Source organism: Ochlerotatus camptorhynchus, unplaced genomic scaffold (genome assembly GCF_037179485.1).
Source record: "Ochlerotatus camptorhynchus isolate MF236.1 unplaced genomic scaffold, CSIRO-AGI_Acam_v1.1 ptg000068l, whole genome shotgun sequence".
NCBI classification, from domain to species: domain Eukaryota; kingdom Metazoa; phylum Arthropoda; class Insecta; order Diptera; family Culicidae; genus Ochlerotatus; species Ochlerotatus camptorhynchus.
Genome location: NW_027040558.1, coordinates 708,885 through 733,812, shown reverse-complemented (window position 1 = coordinate 733,812; position 24,928 = coordinate 708,885). Strand labels below are relative to the sequence as shown.

The 24,928-nt window shown below is 40.1% G+C and overlaps 1 protein-coding gene across 1 annotated transcript in view; it reads right to left on the bottom strand.

Moving 5' to 3' along the window:
* The window catches only part of rdo (reduced ocelli), a 392,245-nt gene that overhangs the window by 134,985 nt on the left and 232,332 nt on the right, over positions 1 to 24,928 (bottom strand). The window contains exon 2 of the mRNA XM_065216836.1: positions 5,576 to 6,269. Within this exon, the coding sequence (XP_065072908.1) occupies positions 5,576 to 5,586 (11 nt within the window). The 5' untranslated portion in view covers positions 5,587 to 6,269. The remainder of the gene's footprint in view (positions 1 to 5,575; positions 6,270 to 24,928) is intronic.

Here is a 24,928-nt window from a genome sequence, read left to right as displayed (position 1 = left end):
AACGTTTTTTTTTTATATATATAATTTATGTTCACAATGAACTTTTTTTTTAAAGAAACATTTCTAAATCTAAGGTGAGACATTTTGAAATAAATAGGGTTTAAACCTGTTTTTGGAATTTTTAGTATAATATTTTTTGTATATTTTTGCACTTATCATTGAATCGCTCTTGGAGAATGATTCACATTTTTGCTTAAATTCAACCATTTTGGATCTCGTAATGTTTTCAAAACGGCGTCTTTGAAATTAAAAAAAAAACTGTAGTACAAAGAGAGAGTGAAGGATTAGTAATTTCCATTTAATTTCGCTACCATATTTGCTTATCCCTAACAGATATGCGTTTTCATCTACAATGTGCAGACTCCTTCAGTGTCTTGTACTAATACTCGACTCGACATTCATCAGGATTGTAGTACAACGTTTTTTGAAAATTCCAAAGACGCCATTTTACGAGATCCAAACTGGCCGAATTTTTACAAAAATGTGAATCATTGATCATGAGCGGTTCCATACTAATTCACTGATCCATTTATACTTGCATTTTTTTATATGGATGAAAATTTACACGTTCCATTTTTCATCTTATTTTTTTTCCTTGATTTGTTTTTCATCGATCTTGTTTTCCGTGCTGAGCACCAATGCTATCGACGCCAGGGAGGCAGCTCCCACACCTAGACCTTACCTATCGACCCATCAACTCATGAATCGGGGACCAACGTCTTTACTTCCGAAGAAAGGCGTGATCAGAGATGTTATGCTTCAGAACATCCCGGCGGCGCCGACTGGGATTGAACCCAGGCCTACTGGGGTGAAAGGTAAGCATGCTTACCACTACACCAGCAGTGTCGCTACATGAATCTGTGTTTTAACATGACAGTGAAAAATTCAATTGAAATTAATTGAATTTTTCACAAACAGCGAAATAAATTTAAACGCACTGCCTGTCTCCTGCCATGGCATCCTTCTAGAAGCTTCTTCTGGCTCCTTAAAGAAGGTTCTTCAAACTGTCCAACATTTGTTTGACTTACGCTGGAAGATTTTTCCGAATTTTAATAGAAGATTCCATCAAATTGTCTCAGGAGGTTTCTCCAGAAGTTTTCGATTTCCTCCAAAAGTTTCTCCAGAACTGTCCGAAGGTTTGTTCCAACGTATTCTGAATTATTCGTGTATTGTTCTCAAAGTTCTGTGCAAAGTTATCCTGAATCGGATACAGGAGAAGATCGACGTGACTCTCCGACGGCAGCAGGCAGGACTCCGTGCCGGAAGATCTTGTATGGACCATATTGTCACGCTCCGCATCATCCTGGAGCAGGTCAATGAATTCCAATAGTCCCTTTATTTGGTATTCATTGACTACGAAAAAGCTTTCGACCGTCTCAATCACGAGAATTTGTGGGGACGCAAGAGAGTCCCGGATAAAATCGTCAACCTCATCGAAGCGCAGTATGAGGCTTTCACGTGCAGAGTTCTGCATAACGGAGCCTTGTCCGACCCTATCCGGGTAGTTGCTGGTGTGAGACAAGGATGTATACTATCACCGCTACTGTTTCTTATCGTAATCGACGAGATCATGGTAGGTGCAATTGACCGTGTACCGAACCGTGGGCTGCTTTGGCAGCCTATCACCAACGACTTCGATTTGGCTGATGATGTTGCTCTACTAGCACAACGGCACTCTGATATGCAGAGTAAGCTCAATGACCTAGCCGAACGCTCCTCTGTGGCGGGTCTCACCATCAACGTCAACAAGACCAAATTGTTGGATATCAACACGGGCAACCCTTCCAACTTTACGGTAGCGGGGCAAGCAGTGGAGAAGGTCGAAAGTTTCCAATATCTTGGCAGCTAAATAGCGTCGGACGGCGAGGCCAAGAGCGACATAGGTGCACGAATCAAGAAGGCTAGGGCTGCCTTTGCGAGTTAACGAAACGTATGGAGATCCAACCAGATAAGTCAACGCACCAAAATCCGAATTTTCAACTCGAACGTGAAATCTGTGTTGTTATACGCCAGCGAGACGTGGTGTGTATCAGCGGAGAACACTCAAAAGCTGCAGGTCTTCATCAACCGATGCCTGCGGTATATAATTCGTGCCTGGTGGCCTCACAACTGGATCTCGAATGCCAAGCTCCATCGTCGATGTCATCAGAAGCCGATAGCAACAGAAATTCGAGAGCGAAAGTGGAGGTGGGTCGGCCACACACTTCGACGGGGCGGAAACGAAATCTGCAAGCAAGCGCTGGATTGGAATCCGGCAGGACATCGCAGCAGAGGCAGACCCAGGGGCTCATGGCGGCGGAGTCTCAATAAGGAAATTAAGCAAGTCGATAGGAATCTGACCTCAAGGCAAAAGCGAGCAGCCGCCCAGGATGAAAAGTCTTTCACGTTGGCCCTTTGCACCGCTGGTGGTGCACAGGATCCTTAAGTATTCTGAAAGCTTCTTCCAAGGGGTTCTGCTGGATTCCCCTGCAATTGCTTTCTGACTTTTTGGGAAGTTGTAGCCGGCTTATTAAAAAAATATTTAAAGGGTCAGTTTTTGTAATTTAAGTTTTTTAGATTGTTTACTAAATTCACTTGAAATTGTTTACCATGTATATTTCCTAAGGCTTTAATTTTAATTTGAACTTCTAGTAACCATATGAGCATCTGAAAAGCGTGTTTATGGTAACCTAATTTGCCTTTCTGTTTTGATTCTGCGTTCCGCTTTGCATCGTCCCACTTCGCAGCTATAAATCAAAATCATGCTGAAGGTAGCAAGGTACGATTCCTGGTCCGGTCTAGGAATTTTCAGGTACGAAGCAAGCGGTTTCGAATCTTTTTGAGAGGAGCGTGGATATTCCATTCACGGCCGGTAACTTATATGAATCTACAGATAATAAATATTCACAATCGATAAAGAAAACTCGTTGTGAATTTGTTCAAAGGAAGATTGATCAGCGTCAAAACAACAGCATGGATAATTTTGAAATCTTTATTAAAACCTAGTATAATAGCAAACCACGGTCCATAACTTTTAATGGCACATTAGAACAGTCAGAACAAGGTATTGCATCCAAGTTTAATGATTATTTTGTCGACAGTGTTTTATTGATTAATCAATCCATTGAATTGGTCGATGAACCTGACGAAGTAAAACAGCCAGTTAATAGTAGTTGTAGATTTGAAGCTTTACACCCAATTACATTAGATGAACTTAGAGTTATTTGTTTTTCATTAGGAAAATCGGCTGGAGTATATAATGTTAATGAAAGAGTTATTCAAGATTGCTTTCATCTCATTGGCCACATCTTGCTGGACCAAGGTTATTAATGAATCATTGCAAACTTGAAATGTGCCACAGATTTGGAAGGAATCCTTAGTTGTTCCTATTCAAAAAGTTGCTGGAACGATTAAAACTGAAGAGTTTCGTCCCATCAACATGTTGCACGCATTAGAGAAAATTTTAGAACTTGTTGTTAAAGGGCAGCTGTTGGAGTATTTAAATAGTAATGGTTTGTTGATACCAGAACAATCGGGAGGGGAAGGTTCTTGTGAAACCGCGTTGAGTTTAGTTTTAGCGAATTGGAAAAATAACGACTTTTTCTGTTATTTTCGATTTTAAACGCGCTTTTGAAACAATTTCTAGGCCCTTATTGTTAAGTTCAATCAAGCGCTTTGGAATTACAAGTAGTGTTTATAAATGGTTTGAAAGCTATTTGTCTGACAGAACTCAACGGACTGTTTTTAATGATTCTGTTTCCAGTCCCATGAGGAATAACCTCGGAGTGCCCCAGGGAAGTGTATTAGGTCCCCTCTTATTTATTATGTAGATTATTGACTTGCGACGTGTTTTACGGTTTTGTAACATTCATCTTTTTTGCAAATGATACTGTGTTATTCATTGCAGCTAAGGATTAAGAAGTTGCCATCTCACACTTGAATGAAGATTTGCAGTATCTAAGTAGATAGTTGAAGTGTAAGCAGTTACAATTGAATACAAGTAAAACTTAATTTATGAGAACGTCTCTGCTGTGATTGATGATGAGACTATTGATCGCGTTCGGGAGATTAAATATCTTGGCGTGATTATTGATGACAAAGTAACAAGAAAATTGCCAAGAAGTATGGAATTCTATGTCGACTGAAATACGATTTAACTATTGCCAGTAAAATACAGCTATACAAATTAATCATCTCTCCTCATCTAGACTTTTGCCCTTCCATTTTATTTCTGACCAATGCAACACAAAATCGAGATTACAGCGTTGCAGAATAAAATAAAGCGTTTGATTTTGAGATGTAATAGATTCACTTCTTCAACTTTGATGCTAGACGCCTTACAATGGTTGTCGGTGAAGCAAAACATTTTATATTTGAGTATGGTGTTCATTTTTAAAGTAGTTAACGGTTTGCTGCCTCGATATTTGTGTGATCGAATTAAAAGGGTAAGTGATTTTCATAGATAATTACTAGAAACGCGGATGAAATGAGAACACCATATTTCTTGACTTGTGCTACACAAAATTCATTATATTTTAAAGGAATAAATGTTTTCAATTCGATGCCTATACATATCAAAAGTTCAACAACACTTACAGAATTTAAAAGACACTGCATTTCACACGTTAAAACTGTCGTTTGAACAGTTATCCAGTGATTTTTTTTATGATTTGATAAATGATGTATGTTGACGACGTTATCTATAACGGATTATTTTGTTTGGATAGCTGTCATAATGACTTTTTAATAATTTTTGTAGCACTGCAAAAACTATTTTTGTTCACCACGATGGTGATGATGGATTTTTAATATTTGATTTAATAGTAGAAGATTAATTACAAAAAAGTAGTCTACAAAGGTTTGAGCCTCGCGCGCGTATTACGGATATAGAGGACTGAATTTAACATTTGATAAAACAAAATGTAATTTTGCAAACCTTTGTAGAGGTAAGAGGTGGGACCATCAACATCATGATCATAACACAATTATACTAATGCAAAAATAGTGCGGGCATCAATAGCTCTCAATGGATAACTGTGGAAGTGCATCTAGAACACTAAGTTATGGACACGCATTAAGTTAATATGCGATTAGCAATACACTTAAAATGCAATGAAGAAGAAGAAGATCTGGTAAGTAATGATTGAGCAATGTTTGTTTAGAGAAACGGGGCTTAAATTAAAACGTGTTCAGATTAAAATCGGTCAGATTACCAGCGGACCATAGTACATAGAAATTAACAGCACCAGAATTGTTAATAATTTTCAAGATTTCGGGTTGTCATGAAATTTTAAGTGCATCAATCGTTAATTTTAAAATATTTTAAATTTAATCTGAATGTACTCAAACTTTCCCAAGAATATCCAAGATATTATGGCAAAACATTTATTTTGAGACTTGAGACGTGAGCATATTTCGAAAATTTTATATCCCTCGTTATAGAGCGGCTCAGTCGTGCTAGAGAGACATAGATATAATGTTCTCTGATTTCCTGAAGATCCAGAAACCTTCATACAACTGCACCCATGATTTGCAATTAAATTGTACAAACCATTTAATTGCGGATAATTTCCATCTACAGTGAAATCCCACTCACCTTGTTTCCATCGAAACCTGTCCAACGCACCACACTCACTAATTAGATCGATACACTAACTGATGCTGCCGGTGTCAGCTAAGCTCTACCGATATTCGCAATCAATTATTGCCGATTTCAGCTGCCTTCGTTGGTTTCCCATTCACTTCACGGGTCGGACACCGATTGCCCAAAAGTTCACCTCCGTCCTTCGTCCAGCGGGCGGTCGGATGCACCAATCACCATTCAAAATTCAATATTACTTTTCGCTTCCGCTAGAGGGCAGCGACTTGTGTGCTCTTACTTCCTGCTTGTGGCTGGGGAGTAATTATTCCACTACTACGTATGCACTCGGGCAGGTGGAAAATCTGCTGATTGCTGCAACCCGTGTGGGCTGTGGTGGGGGGTTGGTTGTTTTTCCAGGCGTTCCAGCAAGCTGAAAGGTTTGTCGATCGTTTTCGCCCTCTTGCGATGCTAGAGTGCTTTTAATTGATGGAGTAATTTTGTTTCAGCATGGACGTGTGCGTGTGTGTGAGTGACTGTGTGCCTGATACCAGTCGATGGTCGTCCAGCTCAAATTGAGGCTTGGTCAGCGCTCAATTAGTGACGGTAATTGACGGGGTCATGTGGAATAAGTGGTATTCCGCTGAATCAATTCAAAAGTGGTGCGATGTGGTTTCTGGCCAATTTCTGACGGCACTGCGGAAAAGAGGATCTGCAAGATAAACAAAGAAAGGATTCGATAATAATTGGAACTTGATAGAGTCAATCAATGCTTGCGAAATATATGTCATGCGGGCATTCTGTCAATCCGATGTCGTAGAGCACTGGAGATTGTCAAATATTTAATCGTCGACTTAAGTTTATTCGACAATTCATGTCTCATCGCTCGAGTTTTCCCTGAAACCAACCATGCTCCGAACCACTTTCATCAGAAATAATGTTTGCATTCAATTATAGCAAACCTGGTCTTGCCGGAGCGGAGCAACTTTGCTTCATTTGTTTCACTCTCGTGGTCATCGTATTGTAGGTAAGGGAGGGTAGTCCATAATGCTCCCCTGGGTCGAAAATAATAATTCTGGAATTGACCTAGCAATGCTACTCGTTAAACTCATGAATTGACAATCGGAAAGCTATGAAAAACCGCACGGAACCATTTTACCCCAGGGATGCGTTTTAGACCATCCTACCCTACGTATGTTTTTAGTGCAGATTCGATGAAAGTTCAGGTTTTCGTGGTGAACCGCTCATTTTTCCGCACTTCACCCATCTACCCTCATCCCTTCAGGTGAGAAGCTCGGACCGAGTGCAAACCGGGAGGGCGAGTTTTGATTATAGTATTATAATAATCAACACCAGCTGCCGACAGCAGCTAGCATCAACATGTGCGGAGAGATACGAGAGGGCTGGTCGTACAATTTTCGCAATAATTGTTGGGATATGGAAAAGCATTCCCGTTCCCGTTCGTTCTTTACGCTTCAATGGCGTCGACGACTAGCACTTTGTGTACTTTTCATAATGAGAAAGCACTGCTGCACTCGTAGGTTGGTGAGAGAGCAAGTCCTTCGGGAAGACTATCGTTCCGTTCCAGATATTCAGGGCCATTGAATTCAATAACAGCAAAATGAAAATGTAATTCAAGCCAATGGAACAGGGATTAAGTTTCTATTATTGGCCTGTGCTGGGTGGTCGTCGGGATTCACGTCAGTTTCACCGCCATTTCAACCGTCAGTACGAGAAGTACTGATGCTAGTGTCGGATGTTGAAAGTCGAGATGTTTTCAAATCAGGTGCAACTTAAGCATCCACCCGGGAGCCACTAGACTAATGTCACTCAGGATTCCACTGTTGCTATAGTATTCTTGTGTCCGATCACGAAACAATGGTGTTTACACATGGCATGAGCCATACTCTCTCTCTCTCTCTCTCGGGTTGTTGATAATTAAAACTTGAGAAAGCGTGCTGCTGATTGCAACTTGTCCAAGCGATTGAAATTTAATTAAAATCCCTCTCAGTCACACGGCAAGGAAGTGGAAAATAAAAAGCATAATCCACAACACGCACTCCAAGCCATCTTGGTGCCTATATCGGAACGTCGCAGGTAAGCCCGTAAAAATTTGTATCATAAAAACACGTGCACGGAACTGCCATCAACGACAGACAGACAGTAACTTACCTCCATGCGGCAATCTGTAATATAAAGAACATTTGAATCTGCACTGGTCCAACCGCGGAGTTCACCATAAATAACGGTTTATTGCATCACGCATTATCATAAAACGAGCATAAATTCGCCAACCATGCCAGCACCAACCAATCGTGTTTGTTTTTATCTCTCTGGGATGGTAAATAATGTGACATTCTATTGTTTTGATTTTTAGAAGGTATAACTTTATCTTTTCTATAACGCTTTATCATAGAGATGCTGAGTATTTCCAAACAGCTGAAAGGACTTATTTTCTTCCGATTCCCATGATTTCAGATTTCAGATTTATTAGTTTCGTCAACCGGTGTAGACTAGTACAGTTTTTTTTTTTTATCTTAATTACAGGATGTTTGGTTCATTAATGCAAATATTTTAAGGAGCGTTTTGATGAAAAAAAAAAGTTAAGCGTTGTGTCCCAAGCATGACCGCATTATTGACGTAGAACTTCGAAATTCTCGGGAGGGCCCGCTTAGGGGGAGCGTAACCCATGTTACGGTTTCCATTTATTAAATGGTTCAGATAGGCTAGAATTGACAGGTTTATAGTGAGAGAATGTACTGATTAAAATCAGTTTCTCATCGTCAGGCCCTGCCCAAGAATAAGGGGATTGACGATGATTTGTCAAGTTTTATTTTGCATTTGCATATAATTGTTATTTTAAGTTTGCTTTTGTAATTATAAGATAAATTGTGTACCTCAATTGAAACATTGAGCTGTATAAACTTGACGAATCATACATCTAACATAGTAATAGTTACAGTGTCGCATGATCTAACAACCACTGCCTGCAAGTAATGGTGGAGGGGTCGATCAGCCCTGCTGGATCAAAACTAACATAATTCTAACACTAAAATGATCCCGAAGCTAACGCTAATTCATTGCACTTTAAGTCATAAAGTAGTTTTATTTATTTTCGGTGGACATTGGCCAACATTGGATTTTCTATATAAATTTTTATAAGTTAAGCGGCACCGGTGATGTAGTGGTAAGCGTGATTACCTCTCACCCCAGCAGGCCTGGGATCAATCCCAGTCGGCGCCGCCGGGATGTTCTGAGGCATAACATCTCTGATCACGCCTTCCTTCGGAAGGGAAGTAAAGCCGTTGGTCCCCGGTTCATGAGTTGATGGGTCGATAGGTAGGGTCCAGGTGTGGGAGCTGCCTTCCTGCCGTCGGTAGCATTGGTGCTCAGCACGGAAAACAAGATCGACGGAAAACAAATCAAGGAAAAAAAATAATAGTCCTCGAGTTCACGCTCGGTCACCATTTGTATTGTAGTTTATCAACACTCAATGCACAGCTAAAAAAGAAGTGTAAATTTCCGTTACTATGATGCACATAAATGGAGCGTCATATATCATATAAGTTTAGATTATAGATCTAAAAAATTTATGAGACATGTCATGCAATATTCCATATATTGTATGCAACTGCCCACTTTTGTTTGCAACATTTCTTGCAAGATGCTAGTTTACGTGAAAAGGAAGTTTACATGTATGAATGTTTGCATGCATGGATGTTTACATCGCCAGTAAAATTCAGATTTTTCTGGTGTGTGGGTAAAGTAGTAGTATGGCGAACAAAGCAGTGTTTTTGTTTAGTTGTGCTGTGAAAATTAATTCATAATTTCGTGTGAAATAGTGCCGTGTGCCGTGAAAGGATTTTTGCAACGCGTGCCCGTTGTGTTTTTTTTAACAGGATAAGTAGAGGAAAGGTTGCCTACTCAGAAAAAAATCTGAATTTTAACTATCGCGTAAAATCTCCCTTCGTTTAATTTTGAGCTATACTTGGCATAAACAGCGAAATCGTTTACAAGCTTGTATACAATATTGCTAATTTATGCGATATTGCGCTTAAAGTTACACGAAAATTGCGTAAATTTATGCCAACTCTAGCGTTAATTTTATGTGCGCTATATCTCGCAGAAATTTACATGAATTTTTCGAACGGTGTAGCAACTCGTTTTTGTTTAATTTTGTATTTTTCCCCGGACGCGCTATTGATTCTGTATAGCTGTGGCGGTAAAATTTTATTTTTGTTTTCTCCTCCCCTGTATATGTCTGCTGCTAACAGTGTAAGCGTTTAATTTGATAAAATGGATGTGTGTAATGTCTATGAGCATTTATTGCTATGAGTGGGCTCCCAGTTATATGTGTAGGTCCGTGCAATGGAACGTTCCATTCTGCTTGTGCGGCATTCACTAAGTCTGCGGCGAGGCTTATAGCAGATAATGCAAATGTTCTGTTCAAGTGTGATAGTTGTCGATCAGAGTTGTGGCGAGCAGAATGATCTGATCTCGCGCGTCAAAAGGATAGAGGAAGAGATGAAGAAGGTTTTTCAACTCTCGGACTCGATCACTGGCATGCGAGATCACATTGCTGCTCAGGTGGACATCGCGGTTAAAAGCGGGATGGCAGACATTAGACTAAATGTGAATGGTCTTGAAAATTTAATTTGTGAGAAATTGTATAATATGAAAAGTTCAAGCTGTAATGAATGATCAGCGCAGTTCATCTAGGACGATTCAGTCGAAATCGGACCAAAATACCAGACGCAAAAAACGTAAAATACAAAATAGTGATAATGATGATGATGTTGTTTTTCAAGAAAATGCGAATTTTTCGGATGTTGTAAAAAGACATAGTCGTGCTAGTCAAAGTAAAACTATTAGTAACAGTAATAGTAAAAATAACAAACCAGATAATCGTAAGACTCGTCCGGTCATTGTGATTGAGCCGAAAGAGTCAAAACAACCTTGCGAAGATACTCGTAAGTTTTTGAAAACTCAGTTGGATCCAAAAACAAACAAAATCAGTAATATCAGGAATGGTAAAGATACCTCCATTACCGTATGCGTGATAATGTTTACACCATCGTACAAATTAAGTTCCCTTTTCACCTGTGCATACAATGCCTTGGTTTTCTTTGCATGCACGTAACCCATAGCTCATACCGTAGTAGGCTGTGTATAAAAGAGAATGATTTACTTAGTTTGACAGTTGCACCATGACGAAGTTTCAGCGTATTCGGGATTTGTCTCACGCGCAAATGTCGCAAAAAGACATTTCAATCGCCGTGGGAGTGTCCCGGTGGTCCGTCAAATGGGTTTTAGACCGAGAAAAGAAAAGACAACTAGCCGCAAAGGTGGCCATAGGTCGTCCGAGGTCATCTCGGGTTCCGAGGGTTATCGCTGCTATCAAAAGGAAGATTCGGGTGAATCCAGTGCGTTCAATAAGGAAAATGGCTAAGGAACACGGGATCAGTGACTTTACGGCACGGAAGATCGCGGGGTGAAGTCGAGGGCACGGAAAAAAACTCACATGAACTGGTGAATTTAATATTAATTGGTGTGACAACAATAATTCGAATCATTTGAAGCGTTAAGCTGATTTTTTCAATTTAAAACAAACGGTAGATTAATGTGCGTGTATTTCCAGGCACAGTAGAACTTTTGATTAATGTCTTCGACCATGTTAACGATAACGATAATTTTGTAAAATTGAAGTGCTGGAGCAAGTAAGATGTTTTGAATCTTGTTGAGAGGAGCGTGGATTTTTTATTCGCGGCCGGTAATTTAGATGAATCTACAGCTGTTCTTAATAACGCTTTGAAAACGTGTTGTTGAGCAAAAGTTTTTTTTTTCTTTGAAAAACTCGAACAGCTGAATTTGGATCCTTTGCGTCTTAAACCGAAAAGGGACAAATGGTAGAAACAGTTTCGGGGCAAACTCTTGATCCCCCTTCTGATGGAATTAATTTGAGTAATCAATTTGATTTGCTCACGGATGATGAGAAAAATTCTATTAACCTCACCCGGCTTAATGCCAAGAAGGAAAAGATTCCCCCTATTGTGATAACCACTACCGATTTCCATGCTCTTCGCATGGAACTTTTGAATTTCGTGAAAGTTAAGTTTTCACTACAAATTGGACGTCGAGGTGAACGCCGTGTATTGGCTGAAACCTTGGACGGATTTAAATGTCTTCTCAAGTATCTTACTGAGAAGAAGCACAAATTTTTTACTTACGACACCAAAACTGAACGTGTGTTCAAGGTTGTTATGAAAGGACTGCCCAGTGGTGAATCCCTGGATCAGATCAAAGATGAACTGGTAAAATTACTTGGAGTTGTGCCACTCCAAGTAATCGCCACTCCTGGCGATTCGCGCAACGGGATTTCTAATGATTTTTATTTAGTTCACTTCAAGTCTAGTGAACTAAACAACCTTAAGGCCTTGGAAAAAGCTAGCCTTATGCTCCATGTCCGAGTGAAGTGGGAACACTTCAGGAAGACTGGAGGAAATTTCCAAAACCTCACTCAGTGCCGTAAGTGCCAGGGATGGGGTCACGGAACTAAAAATTGCTACATGCCAGCTAAATGCATGAATTGTGGTGATTCCTCTCACGCAAAGGACGACTGTCCTGTGAAGGAAGATCCTAAGAAATTTAAATGTTCAAATTGTGGTGAAAACCACAAATCCAATTTTTGGGAATGTAAGACTCGCAAAGCGATCCTACTATCTCGTTCTAACCGCCAGGTAGGAAACGCTCCACGTTTCCGACCAGGTACAAATTCCTCTGCTGTTAACAACGGTCAGCGAGGAACAAATTCTACATTCGTACCCATGGTACAAATATCACCCCTGCTTCAAATTTTTCATCTGAACCTACTCCCCTCGCTGCTTCCAATGTTCAGCGAGTTAATGGAGCTACCTATGCTGCTATGTAGAAATCAAAATACTTACCAACGTAATTCTAACGGAAATTTTGACAATTTTGACTTAGGAAGTATTACTGCCCCTAAAATGGAATTTTTACAGAAATCATTAATTGATATGATTTCTGATATGCTTAAATCTAACTCCATGTTTGATGCTATTCAAACTGGAGTAAAATTTGCTAATAATATTGTCATGACTTTAAAATTCAGTAATGGATTTTAAAGCATTAAATATTTTAAATTTGAATGCTCGATCTCTTAAAGATAATGAAGACGAGCTATTTAACTTTTTGAGAGTTCATAACGTGCATATTGCCGTTATAACTGAAACGTTCCTTAAACCTGACCATAAGGTTAAGAAGGACGCAAATTATTTGGTTTATATAAATGATTGTCTTGATGGACCCTGTGGTGGCGTTGCCATCATTGTTCATAGACGAATCAAACATAAAATTCTTTCTTCATTTGAAACCAAAGTTTTTGAAACTTTGGGTGTTTCTGTTGAAACAAAATTTGGACAACTTACGTTTATAGCTGCCTATTTGCCATTTCAATGCGTAGGCCAGCAAAGGAATTTTCTCAAGAGTGACCTCCAAAACTTACCCGTCATAGGTCTAAATTCTTCATTATTGGTGATTTTAATGCAAAACACCGCTCATTGAATAATGCTCAAAGCAATTCCAATGGTAATATTGTGATTGTGATGATTGTTATTACACTATTCAATATCCAAACAGCCCAACATGCTTTTCTTCTGCAAGAAATCCCTCAACTATTGATTTAGTCTTAACTGATTCATGTCAACTTTGTAGCCAATTGGTTACCCATGCTGACTTCGGTTCTGATCACCTTCCAGTAACTTTTGAAATATCCCAAGAAATAATTTGTAATCCCAACAGCTCTATTTTCAATTACCATAGAGCTGATTGGGTGCAATAACTTCGATCCAAACATTCCTTTGCAAACCAAAGATGAAATTAATTATGCTCTTGAATCTCTGACTACTTCTATAGTTGAAGCAAGAGCTGCCTCAGTTCCAAAATGCGAGGGTCAATTCGATTCAATTATAATAGACGACAATCTTCAGCTCTTGATCCGTCTGAAAAATGTCCGTAGGAGACAATATCAAAGAACACGCGATCCTGCCATGAAAGTTATCTGGCGGGATTTACAAATACAAGTTAAAAAAACGATTCTCTGCCCTGAGGAACAAAACTTTTGAAAATAATGTTTCTTAATTAGACCCGAGTTCCAAACCCTTTTGGAAACTCACAAAAAAATTTGAAAAAAAAGCCTCAAAAGCCAATTCCAGCGCTTAAAGAAGGTGGTAAAATTTTGATCACAAATTTGGAAATAGCTCGGAAACTTGCTAAGCAATTCGAGAGTTCCCATAATTTCTGTTTGGGTCTTACTAGTCCTATTGAGAATCAGGTTGCTCGGGATTATCTGAATATTTTCTCTCGGGAAAATATTTTTGATGATTCCTGGGCGACTGATTTGGACGAAGTAAGGTCTATAACTAAACATTTTCAAAGCTCCAGGTGATGATGGAATTTTCTATATCCTCATCAAAAAACTCCCAGAGAGTACCTTGTCTTTCTTGGTAAAATTATTTAACAGATGTTTCCATTTGGCATACTTTCCTGATAAATGGAAAAATGCAAAAGTTGTTCCAATTTTGAAGCCGGATAAAAATCCAGCTGAAGCTTCTAGCTACCGTCCAATAAGTTTGCTTTCTTCAATAAGTAAACTTTTTGAAAAGATAATTTTAAATATAATGATGCTTCACATCAATACGAACTCAATTTTCGCAGATGAGCAGTTTGGATTTCGCCATGGGCATTCAACTACTCATCAATTCTTAAGAGCTACCAATTTAATTCGTTCAAACAAATCTGAAGGCCACTCAACTGAAATTGCTCTTCTAGACATAGAAAAAGCATTCGACAGTGTTTGGCATGATGGTTTGATTGCTAAATTGAAAAAGTTCAATTTGCCAGTTTATATTATGAAATTAGTTCAAAATTATTTAACTGACAGAACTCTGCAGGTAAATTATCAAAATTCCAAACCTAATCGACTACTTGTTAGCGCAGGAGTTCCTCAGGGTAGCATTCTTGGGCCTATATTGTATAACATTTTCACTTCAGACCTCCCTGATTTGCCTCAGGGTTGCCACAAATCCCTCTGAAGGGTTCAGAGCGGCTGAGCTGTTCCTACCTTTCTTTCAAAATCAATTTGGCTCTAGAACAGTTTTAAACTTGTTCTGCATTATTCAAATGTTGCAATTATTGAAAAGTGCTCGATATAAAGTAGCCTTATACAATTAAATAGAAATGCCAAAATCTTACCGAGTAGTTTAGCTGTTCAGATTTCTGATTTCGGTACAGTTTGTTGAGATCGGGTATAGTTTCTGAGTATCCCGAGTAGCACACTTTCATCAACATAAGTTACAGCAACTTGTTTATGACTGAAATAAGTCGTATATAAGTTTCTATAATTGATTTGTGACAAGCGTGCTACTAGGGATGTTGTTTGTGGATTCCAATTTTGAAATAACTCAGATTAGCACAGAGTAATAGTTTTATTGCTATGAAACTTTCTTTTGGGATCGTCTTTTCTTCATACAATTCTTATTATTCATACTATATTAGTCATGATCAGTCTTAGAAAATGTTATATGTTTGGGCCCAGTTCTGAATTAGTTTGATATTAATATCTTTTGAATTGAGCTCGCGAGAGGTTACCAAATATTGGTTCTCTTTTTCATCCATAATAATTTGGGGGGAGGGGAAAGTTAAACGTTGCTATCTAAGAGCGAAATAGAGGCAAATAAAATAGGGATCACAACACCATGATTCAAACGATTAACCAACGCATGCGGCTAACACTTCAATTGTTCTATTTCTTTCTTGCTCTCAAGTACCAATATTAACTGTTTGAGAACAAATGGGAACACAGCCAGATTTTCAATAGAAAGGGAAAAAAAGCGAGAAAGCGTGAACAAGAAAAGAAGAGAAAGAAAGGATCACGCCGGTTGGAGAAAGCCAATTTATACTGGACGGAACTGGTTAGTATGATAAGAATTGTAAAAGGTGTGTGCTTGCATAATTTACCTATTTTAGAATTACCTATAAGCCACAGAAGAACCTCATTTCCTACAATTAATACTCCATCGCAGCACACACCTAATAATGATCACTAGCATTCATATAGTTTCAGCATTATCGATATTATAATCAAAATGTGAGTTGTAAAGTATAATGACCATGCATAGATATAAGTTAATTTTCCAGAACCTGGACCGACACGAGCCTACCCAGGGGAGGACCACCCAGAGATGCCAGATTTTTTTCTATGCAATTCCGTAGACTTATTCAAATCTACGGATTTCTACGGATTTTTTTTAGTCGAAGGTGATATATTTTTTTTAGTTCTAAGGTGTTATTTTACGTTAAATGATAAATCGATGAAACTACTAGGGACAGCAATCTGGGGTTGTACGCAATGGTGACGTCGGATTACGTGGTCTTATATAATAAGTGTTATGTGTTAACTGTAGCAGGACTTGTGTTTTGTGTAGGAATAGGAATTAGAGCGGGGATCTCTCTGTTTATACTCTTTAGTATGACTATGATTGCCCTGAAAAGAAGCTTTTTGATATAAATTTTAGTTGGTACATGTTCAGAAATTTAACTCTTTTGGAAAATCTTGGCGGCCCTGGAAAGGGCCGATGGTAGTACAGACATGAATACCATGATACTGTTGCACCTGTAGTTTTTGGCATACTTTCACTGATTGCTTCCCGGAGATCCTTGTTAAGCCATAGCAAGATGTGCGCGTGAGGACTTCCACGGTACTGAAATTCAATCGTGTCAACCAGCTTGATGAAGTACACACAGCACGTGACTGGATCATCATTGACCAGAGTTGCTCTTTGTAGTGCAGTCAATTCCTGGATTGGATCTGTTAAGTCATTGCCTGTCCTTCTGACAATCGATGTAGGAGATTCAACAAATTGGGGCACTTCATCTCATTTGCACTGAGTGTGAGAAACATCGTAGTTCGTGCTAGTCATATATTAATGACAGAGGAACCCTGTTTTGCGCAGGAGCGATCTCCAGGCATTTGTCCTCATTCCAAAGGAGCGTTTTCTGTTTCCCAAGCAGCAATTCTGTCTCATTATCCACGGCAATGGTTTCCAGCTCAGTTTGAGGATCCACTGCAGGGGTTTCAAGACCATCTTTGGCGATCTGATCAATTGTGATCCCGTAGCGGTGGTACAGTGGTTTTCGTAATCTTATAGGAAAACCACGCTTTAGCCGGAGTTTCCTTTATAAAGCCGGACAAGTACGACGACTTATGGATTACGTGCTTTTTGATGAACACGTAGAAGGCCTGATCATCATCGAGCTGACGGGGAAGAGAGCGTCGTCTCTCTTAAATAACGCAAACGGTTGAACAACATTGGAGCAAAAAGAAAATTATCAAATAACTATCAGATGACATATGTGATTTTATTCTATTTCCTCAATTTGGTCTAAATTAAACCATTTCTGATCTGACCATAATAATTAGGACAACGTTGCTTGTTATTTTCAGAATGCAAACAAGCACAACATTAGCAGTTCTTATTATGAGAAACACTAAAATACATACATTCGTGACGGCCTTCGGCGACAATGTCGTATGACAGAGCCTGTCATATGACATTTTAGTTTTGTACTGTAATTTGAAAGCTTGTTTTGTAAGTGCCGGAAGCAAAGGCAATCGATTATCACAGAAAATGTGTCGACTACGGTGACCGCTTACAAGACTGGTCTCGACACGACTTTTATTCGCCTTCACACACAGAAAAACAAAACTACCCACCGCTTGGGTTTTTTAAACTCAAATTTGAGTTATTTGACCTCAGCACGTCTCATTTTCTCTCGCTATTGTTGTCAAAAATAGAACGAAAGATTCGACTCAACCGTCTAGTTCCGTACGAGAAGCCAAAATTGAGTAATATGCGATATACCCAAATTTGAGTTAATTGAACTTAATTTTGGGTAGAAAAAATTGAAAATAACTTAGCGATGGGTATTTTTTTGCCGTGCTTAAATGCAAACTACTTTGAGCCGGTTTACCCAAATTTGGCTTATTGTACGGAACATGGGAGATGAGTGAAAAGAACTTAATTTTGGGTTGTTTTGAATTTCTGTGCACGGCACCGTCGAAAACATTTCTCTTCAAGCAAAGATTGACAGCATATTTTGGGAACTTTCGGCGGAGTGAAGAGATGCCATGTTTAACGCACAGTCTGACGTTTGCTTACGGGATATTTCATAGGAGGGAAGAGCTACAGAGTCGCCGTTAACGCCAAAGCCAAATTATTCTTTCAAAAAGCGGATAAGTGAGCAAGAAAACGGTTGACAAGTTGCAGGGGTATATTTTACTTTATGCTTCTTTCCCTTCAGAATTAGAATCTACTCTAGATTGTAGAATTTGATTCTGAAGGTAGACGTACACTGAAGAAAAAAATCCGTAGAAACTATACTCAATTCCGTAGATTTTGCCTACGGATCCGTATTCCCGCAAAAAATTGTAAAATCCGTAGATCTACGGAGATTTCCATAGATCTGGCATCTAGAGTATCGCACGAGCTGACGAGTGCAACGGGAAGGACAGTAGGTGTATAGACTAGGGGATTAGATAAGCCAACTTAGCGGTTGGCACAGCCTATATACTGAATAATTACAATTACAATTACAATAAACGTCATGAAACCTCTGTTGACATGTTTCATGAAAGACGAAACTATCAAAGTAGAGTGCTCTTTCACGCGTCCACTTCACCGGGAGAAAGAGAGACAAGCGATTGAAAATGTGTTTTTTAGACGCCGACTGTGGTTCTAGAATGCGGCGAAGCTGTTCGACTTCAACAGAAAAAGAAAGCTAGCAGTCTCTTCGTCTCGTCGATTTTGTCGATTGAAGCTGATATTATGCCGCCCTGATTGGAGCACCAATTTTATTTAAATTAAAGAGCAAGACGTTCACGTGAAAATAATTTTGAAAACTATTGGATATATTCTCTATGAATGAAGATCTTGGTGTTTGTTTAGTTATTTCAGAGTGTTCCAGACTTTTCCAGATTTTATATTTTAACGTTTTACTAAAACATATTATAGGGGAAATGGATGTAATGTCGGCCTAAATGCTCCTAATTTGGGCCCATACATAAATTCAGCAATCGACTAAATATTCAATAGCGTCCAAAAATATCCATTAGTGCCATCCCAATGACGTGTTCATCTAGATAACATTGATAAATAGCATATTTTTAGCGATGGACCCAATCTTAGATCCATAGGCCAACATTAGAGCCATTTCCCCTATTTGTCTGTTATTTTAAAAGACTTGAAAAAAAGCAAACGTAAGCTTCGAATCCATAAAACCCGCCTTTCATCCAATGAAATCGCACCAGCTCAATACCGTTAATGGAAATAAATCAAATAAACACCAACTTCCGTCGTACAAATTGACACGAAAACGAATCACAAAAAGCTGAACCCACAAAACAAATCCTTTACAACATTTCCAACGCTGTTTCCCGTATCTTTCTCTTACAGCCACACATACACTCACCAATTCGAGTCACTCCGGAACATTTTTCCAATCACGTACGAGCTGTAAATCTATTTCCCAGTTCGTGGCGGCTTCCGTGTTTCCTCCGGCTGGTCCCCCACAAGGATGGGCGACGACGACGGCGATGACCCCCGGCACCTAATAAATCGGGCCTTGTGAAGTTAATTTCCCCAACCTCCAGCCCGGCTCGGCACGGTCGCTGACTGGCTTGCATCGGTCCGACCACCAAATGGCCATAAACGAATTAAGCAATATAACCACCGACAACCAGCGTCCTGCTTCCTTCCTTGTTCCTTTGTTATTGGCCGGTCTGGAATCCGGAAAAAAAAACGACAGGAATTTGCCTCTCAAAGTCCTAGAGCCGAAAACATTTTTATGGTGAAACAATAATTTATTCCCGTCACTTTTCAACTGCAGCGTGAAAAATTCAACACCCCACCCGCCACTTCCTGCAGAAAAAGTTGTAAAACCGACGAAATAAAAATCATAAAGATATACCGAAACAACGCTGTAAAAATGCACCGGAAAAACTGTGGGAAACAAAGCGTTGAAGAAAAACAGTGATATAAAAAAAAAACAAGAACGCAAACCATAATTGAAGAATTGGGGAGAAAATAAAATTTTCATTCATCTGCCCATTTTTATAAGGACGAGTGGGTGTGGCACCCGCGAAGCTCCCTCCTACTAGCAGCGCCGGCAGTGGCTGTGTTGTGCTATTTATTTCGGAGATTTGATTTATTTGATTTGATAAACGCTTTGGAATGGCATTTTTATTCGTTGGCACGTGGCAAAGGCAAAGCGCGAGGGGCAGGGGCCACGGAAGATGCTACTGCAAATAGGGATGCTGTCTGTGCGATGTAATTTCCCTCCGTTTTGAGCCAATATTCTGCGGTTTGTCCATGCGAGATTCAAGTTTGCAATTTGAATGTATGCTAAATGTACATTGAAATTTATATTCAAGTTCATTCAACTAACAATCAATTAGGCAAATCTATATCCAGTCAGTAATGGCACGGTATTACCAAGCCGGAGGCAAATTTTAAACTCCAGGAGATTCAAAGCTTGTCTAAGCCTATGATATGAAACATCTTTTTTTTTTAATTCCTTGAATTTATTTTGAGCAAAATTTCATCGAATTTTTTTTTCAGGCGTATATTTTTGTGGAGTTTCTATGAAAATTTTGATAAAATAGGTCAAACATATTATAATTATTCATATTCTTATTTCAAATGTTTTTAATATTCTTGTAGGGAAAACGCTCCCATCCCCATGTTCTTATATTGGCCACCTTTTAAGGATATTTCACGTTGTTTACAATTTTGAGATGTTCAGTTGCTTTCAGTTTGTTGGTACAAATCATATTCATCGGTGTACATAAACATGCCGACCACAAAATGCACTAATATTGTAATGTCGATAACCACAGCGGAATGAGATAGATAATTTGGAGGATCTTCATTTATTTCTTTTTAATTCACTGTTCAATTTATTTTCATTTACTTTAAAACTAATTAACTTTACTTAATTTTAGTTCAAACTCACTTTGTACTTAATACAATTCTCACTGTCCAATTTTTGTCGCCTCAACCACTCGGCACTGATGATACGGGCTCCGCCTATTAGATGGTAGAACAACCAAAGCGGTTTATTTATACTGCGGCGGTTCCTTTTATAGTTGTCAGTTAACGGAAGAAAGATAAGGAACAATCGAAACTGCACAAACGTCAATAAACGCAAAGTTCTGGATCAACAATAGAAAAGGGCCCATCAGCATTTGTAAACAAACCATTCCAAAGCCCTTTACTCACAAAACGAAGGCCACCCACGCAAACCAACACCATCATCGGATAGGAGAAACTTCCACCTACACGATGATGGTGTTGGTTTGTGTGGGTGGCCTTCGATTTGTGAGGAATGTGTGGGTGGCCTTCGATTTGTGGGGAATACAAATGCTGATGGGCTCTTTACTATTGTTGATCCAGAGTTCTGCTGCACGGTCGATTCCATAATCGATGAACGGGGAGTGGTAGTTTGATGGCGAGATTGATGATCGATGATACCCACTGACGTATAGGTGTCTCTGCTCGCGTATGCGAACATGTAATTTAATCGGTTTTCTAAGGTGTGGCCAAAATATGAACCTATTATGGCCAATACTGGTGTACTTCCCCTACTAGATTTTTTATGCAATGACTGTCCAGGAAAGATCTTCCAATATCTTAGTCTTAGAATTATCAAAATTGATCTAATTTTGTTGACTTTTATCTACATTTGTATTCGAAGAATTCATACTTACAATCTGTATCAGATATATCTATTTGAATACATATGGGTTTGGGACCTCAAAACTATTTTTATTTTAACATTCAGAATGTTAGAAATTGAGCATGGGCATATATCATGAACATTTTCCTAAGTCCTAAATGTATGAAATTAATTTTATGTTTCAGAGCCAGAATTTAAGGAAATTGTGAAATTTAAACTCCTAGAATTTAATGTTTGATCCTTTGCCTACATTGTTCGAAAAAGTAGTGTAAATTTCTGTTCAATATCATACACATAAATGGAGCGTCACATATCATATACGTTTACATTATATATCATGTAAAGTTCTGACATATTTCATGCAATGTAGCAAATATTATATACAAAAGCCCATGTTTGTAAACAATATTGTTTACAAATTGCTCAGTTGGGTGAAACGAAATACAAGTTTACGTGAATAAAGGTATATATCCCATTATCCCATTCAGAATTTTTTATTATCTGTGTGTATTTATCTGATTATGAAATATTCGAAATCTAAAAAAATAGCTAGTTACTAAATTCATGGAATTAGCTAACTCTGAGAATTTTCTTACGTTTGAGATGCTTAAATCTATGAGATCCAGACGATTTGTGATTTCATCATTCTCTGCTTGATCGTCAAGCAGTCCAGTCCGGTTTCATCCGCTCTCTTTCTCTCTGTAAGGTATTCGTTTTCGTTCGATAGTGTTCGCGTTTCTATTTTGCGGTGTTAAGCGAAACATCGATTGATGCCAGCATGGGAAAACCGCCGAGTGGTCATGCGGTTGCAAGCTTGTCCGGGAAGCGTCCCCGACAGGAAACCGCCAACGCTCAGTCGGCATCGAAAAAGCTGCTGTCAAACAACCGGTACGCCATTCTCGGAAATGGTAATGAACCGGAAATAAAGAAAAAGGAGAATCTACCACGCTTCTTCGTCAAGGAATTCCCGCCCGGGCTTCAGGAGAACATCAAATTCTATATCGAGCAAGGCTTGAAGTGCACCATGCGCATGTGCACTGAAGGCATCATGCTGTGGTACCATCAACAAGGAAGTACTACAACGCCATCGAAGAGCTGCTGAAGCGGGAGAAATGGGAATATTTCTCTCACGATGTCGAGGAAGACAAGCCGTTTAAGGTGGTCCTGCGTGGTCTACCCGACATGGAAATCGCCTCGCTGTTGGATGAGCTGAAGAAGAAAGGCCTAAAGCCGTTGCAAGTCTTAAAGATGAATCGGCACGACGTCTTCCGTAATTACCGTGACCAGTTGTATTTGGTCCACCTCGAGCGAAACACAACGTGTTTGAAGGACCTGCAGTGTATTCGGGCGCTTTTCCACATCGTGGTTAAGTGGGAACGCTACCAAACTCACCCCCGTAACGTCACCCAATGCTCAAACTGCGTCATGTTTGGGCATGGGACCAAAAATTGCCACATGGCTCATCGCTGCAACGAATGCGGCAAGCAACACGCACCCGAAGAATGCGAAAGGATGGAGAACGCCGATCCACAATGCGCCAACTGTGGTGCAGCACATCGAGCTACCAGCAAGTCTTGTCCCAAGCGTGCGTAATTCATGGAAATCCGCAAAAGGGCCACCACGCAGAACCAGCAAGGTCGAAAAAAGGTACCGGCTGCTGCTGCTGCTGCATTGGTCCCGCCAACTGCTGAGGTGCCAAACCATCCGGCTAATCCGAGTCGTCAGTCCTATGCGGCAACGGTTTCGTCCCCTCCTCCGGGACTATCGTGGCGTCTAGATGCTGACCCACCATCTCATGAAAACGAAAAGCTACTCACAACAGAGGAACTCATTACCATCATGGCAGAAGCAATCATCATCAAGCGCTCCTGCAGAACCTGAACCGAGCAGATACTTGCTGCTTCACGTTTCATCGACAATTATGGACCGTGAAACCATCAAGATCGCCAACTGGAACGGTTGCTCGCTCAAGAGCAAGATCATCGAGTTCGTTGACTTCCTCAACAAACAAAACATCGACATTGCCGTTATCACCGAAACCCACCTGAAACCGGAGGTAAACGTCTACCTTCCGGCTTCTAAGACTTGATCGAACCAGCTCCGGGGGAGGAGGAAAGGCAATTGCTGTAAGGAGAAACATCTACTGTCGGCTTCTGCCGAGCTTCCAACTGAAAACCATCGAAGCTTTTGGGGTAGAAGTCTCCACTCCTATCACCATCATTGCGACCTACTGCCCCAAGCAAGTCACCATCAGGGACGGATCGGCAGCAGACCTGCGGAGGGACATCATCAAACTAACTCGACGGCGCGAAAAGTACATCATCGCTGGCGACCTGAACGCCAAACACCAGGCTTGGGGCGACAGTCGACGCAACCAAAACGGCACCATCCTGAACGACGACCTGCAAGAGGCTCGCTACACCATATTAGCGCCGGACTGTCCCACCCGGTTGAGCCGGTCTGGCGTTCACTCCACGATAGACATCTTCATCAGCAACATGGGAGACAACATCTCGCTACCTGTAACCCATCAGGAGCTGAGTTCGGACCACTATCCGGTGGTGGCCGAAGTAGGCTCATCCGTCAACCGAATCCAAGCTTCCCGATGCAACTACCATCGTGTCAGCTGGGAGCAGTTCCAACACTGTGTCGACTCCACTGTCGACTACGGTGTCCTTCCGGAGACGCCCGAAGGCGTTGACCGGTGTCTGCGTTTAATCGAGGAGGTGATATCCCGGGCCAGGGAGAACCTCGATATAATTACCAAAGATCTCATCAGACTCCGTAACTCCATTCGAAGGCAATACCAGCGTTCTGGTTTTCGTGTCTTGAAGACCCATTGCAATCGTCTTACAAAAATCATCCAAGCCAGGATTGTGGACCTCAGAAATCAAGATTTTGCTAATAAAATCCGCTCTCTCCCAGATTGTGCAAAGCCCTTTTGAAAACTAACGAAAATCCTTAAAAATAAGCCAACACTCATTCCACCACTGACCCCACTGGATAGTCCCGGCGACCCAGTGGTTCATCTGATAACTCCTGAAGAGAAGGCTGCCGCGATAGGTCAACACTTCACAGCTCCCATAATCTTGGACAAAACATCGTCAGCCCTCACAAAGGTGAGGATGCTGACAACTGATCCAACCTCCATCAGATTCCTAATATTTTTCCCGAGGAATCCGAGATTACGGCTGACGAATTTTTGGCCTATATCACAGTACCTAAAAACATGATCGAAGTAGGCCGCGCGATTGAAATGACGTGTTTTGATTTTGCTAAAAAAAAAGTCTCTGTGTTTTTATGGTTTTTATCAATTTGAACGATAAAAAAAAACTCTAAAATTGATGGTGTAAAAAAGATCTTATTCCGGATTTGTATCTGAAGGACGAAAAGTGGAAGAGGCTGATAGGCAAACAGAAGGTCATCAAGATGGAGTGAATCAAGCGGGCCCCCATCCGGGAAGTTGAAGCATTTGAGTAAGGGTTGGTCGCCGGTAAGGGCCAGTAAGTGCTGCCAGCAGATGAATCAAGAGGTATTCGAAACAAAATTGGTAAGAAATGT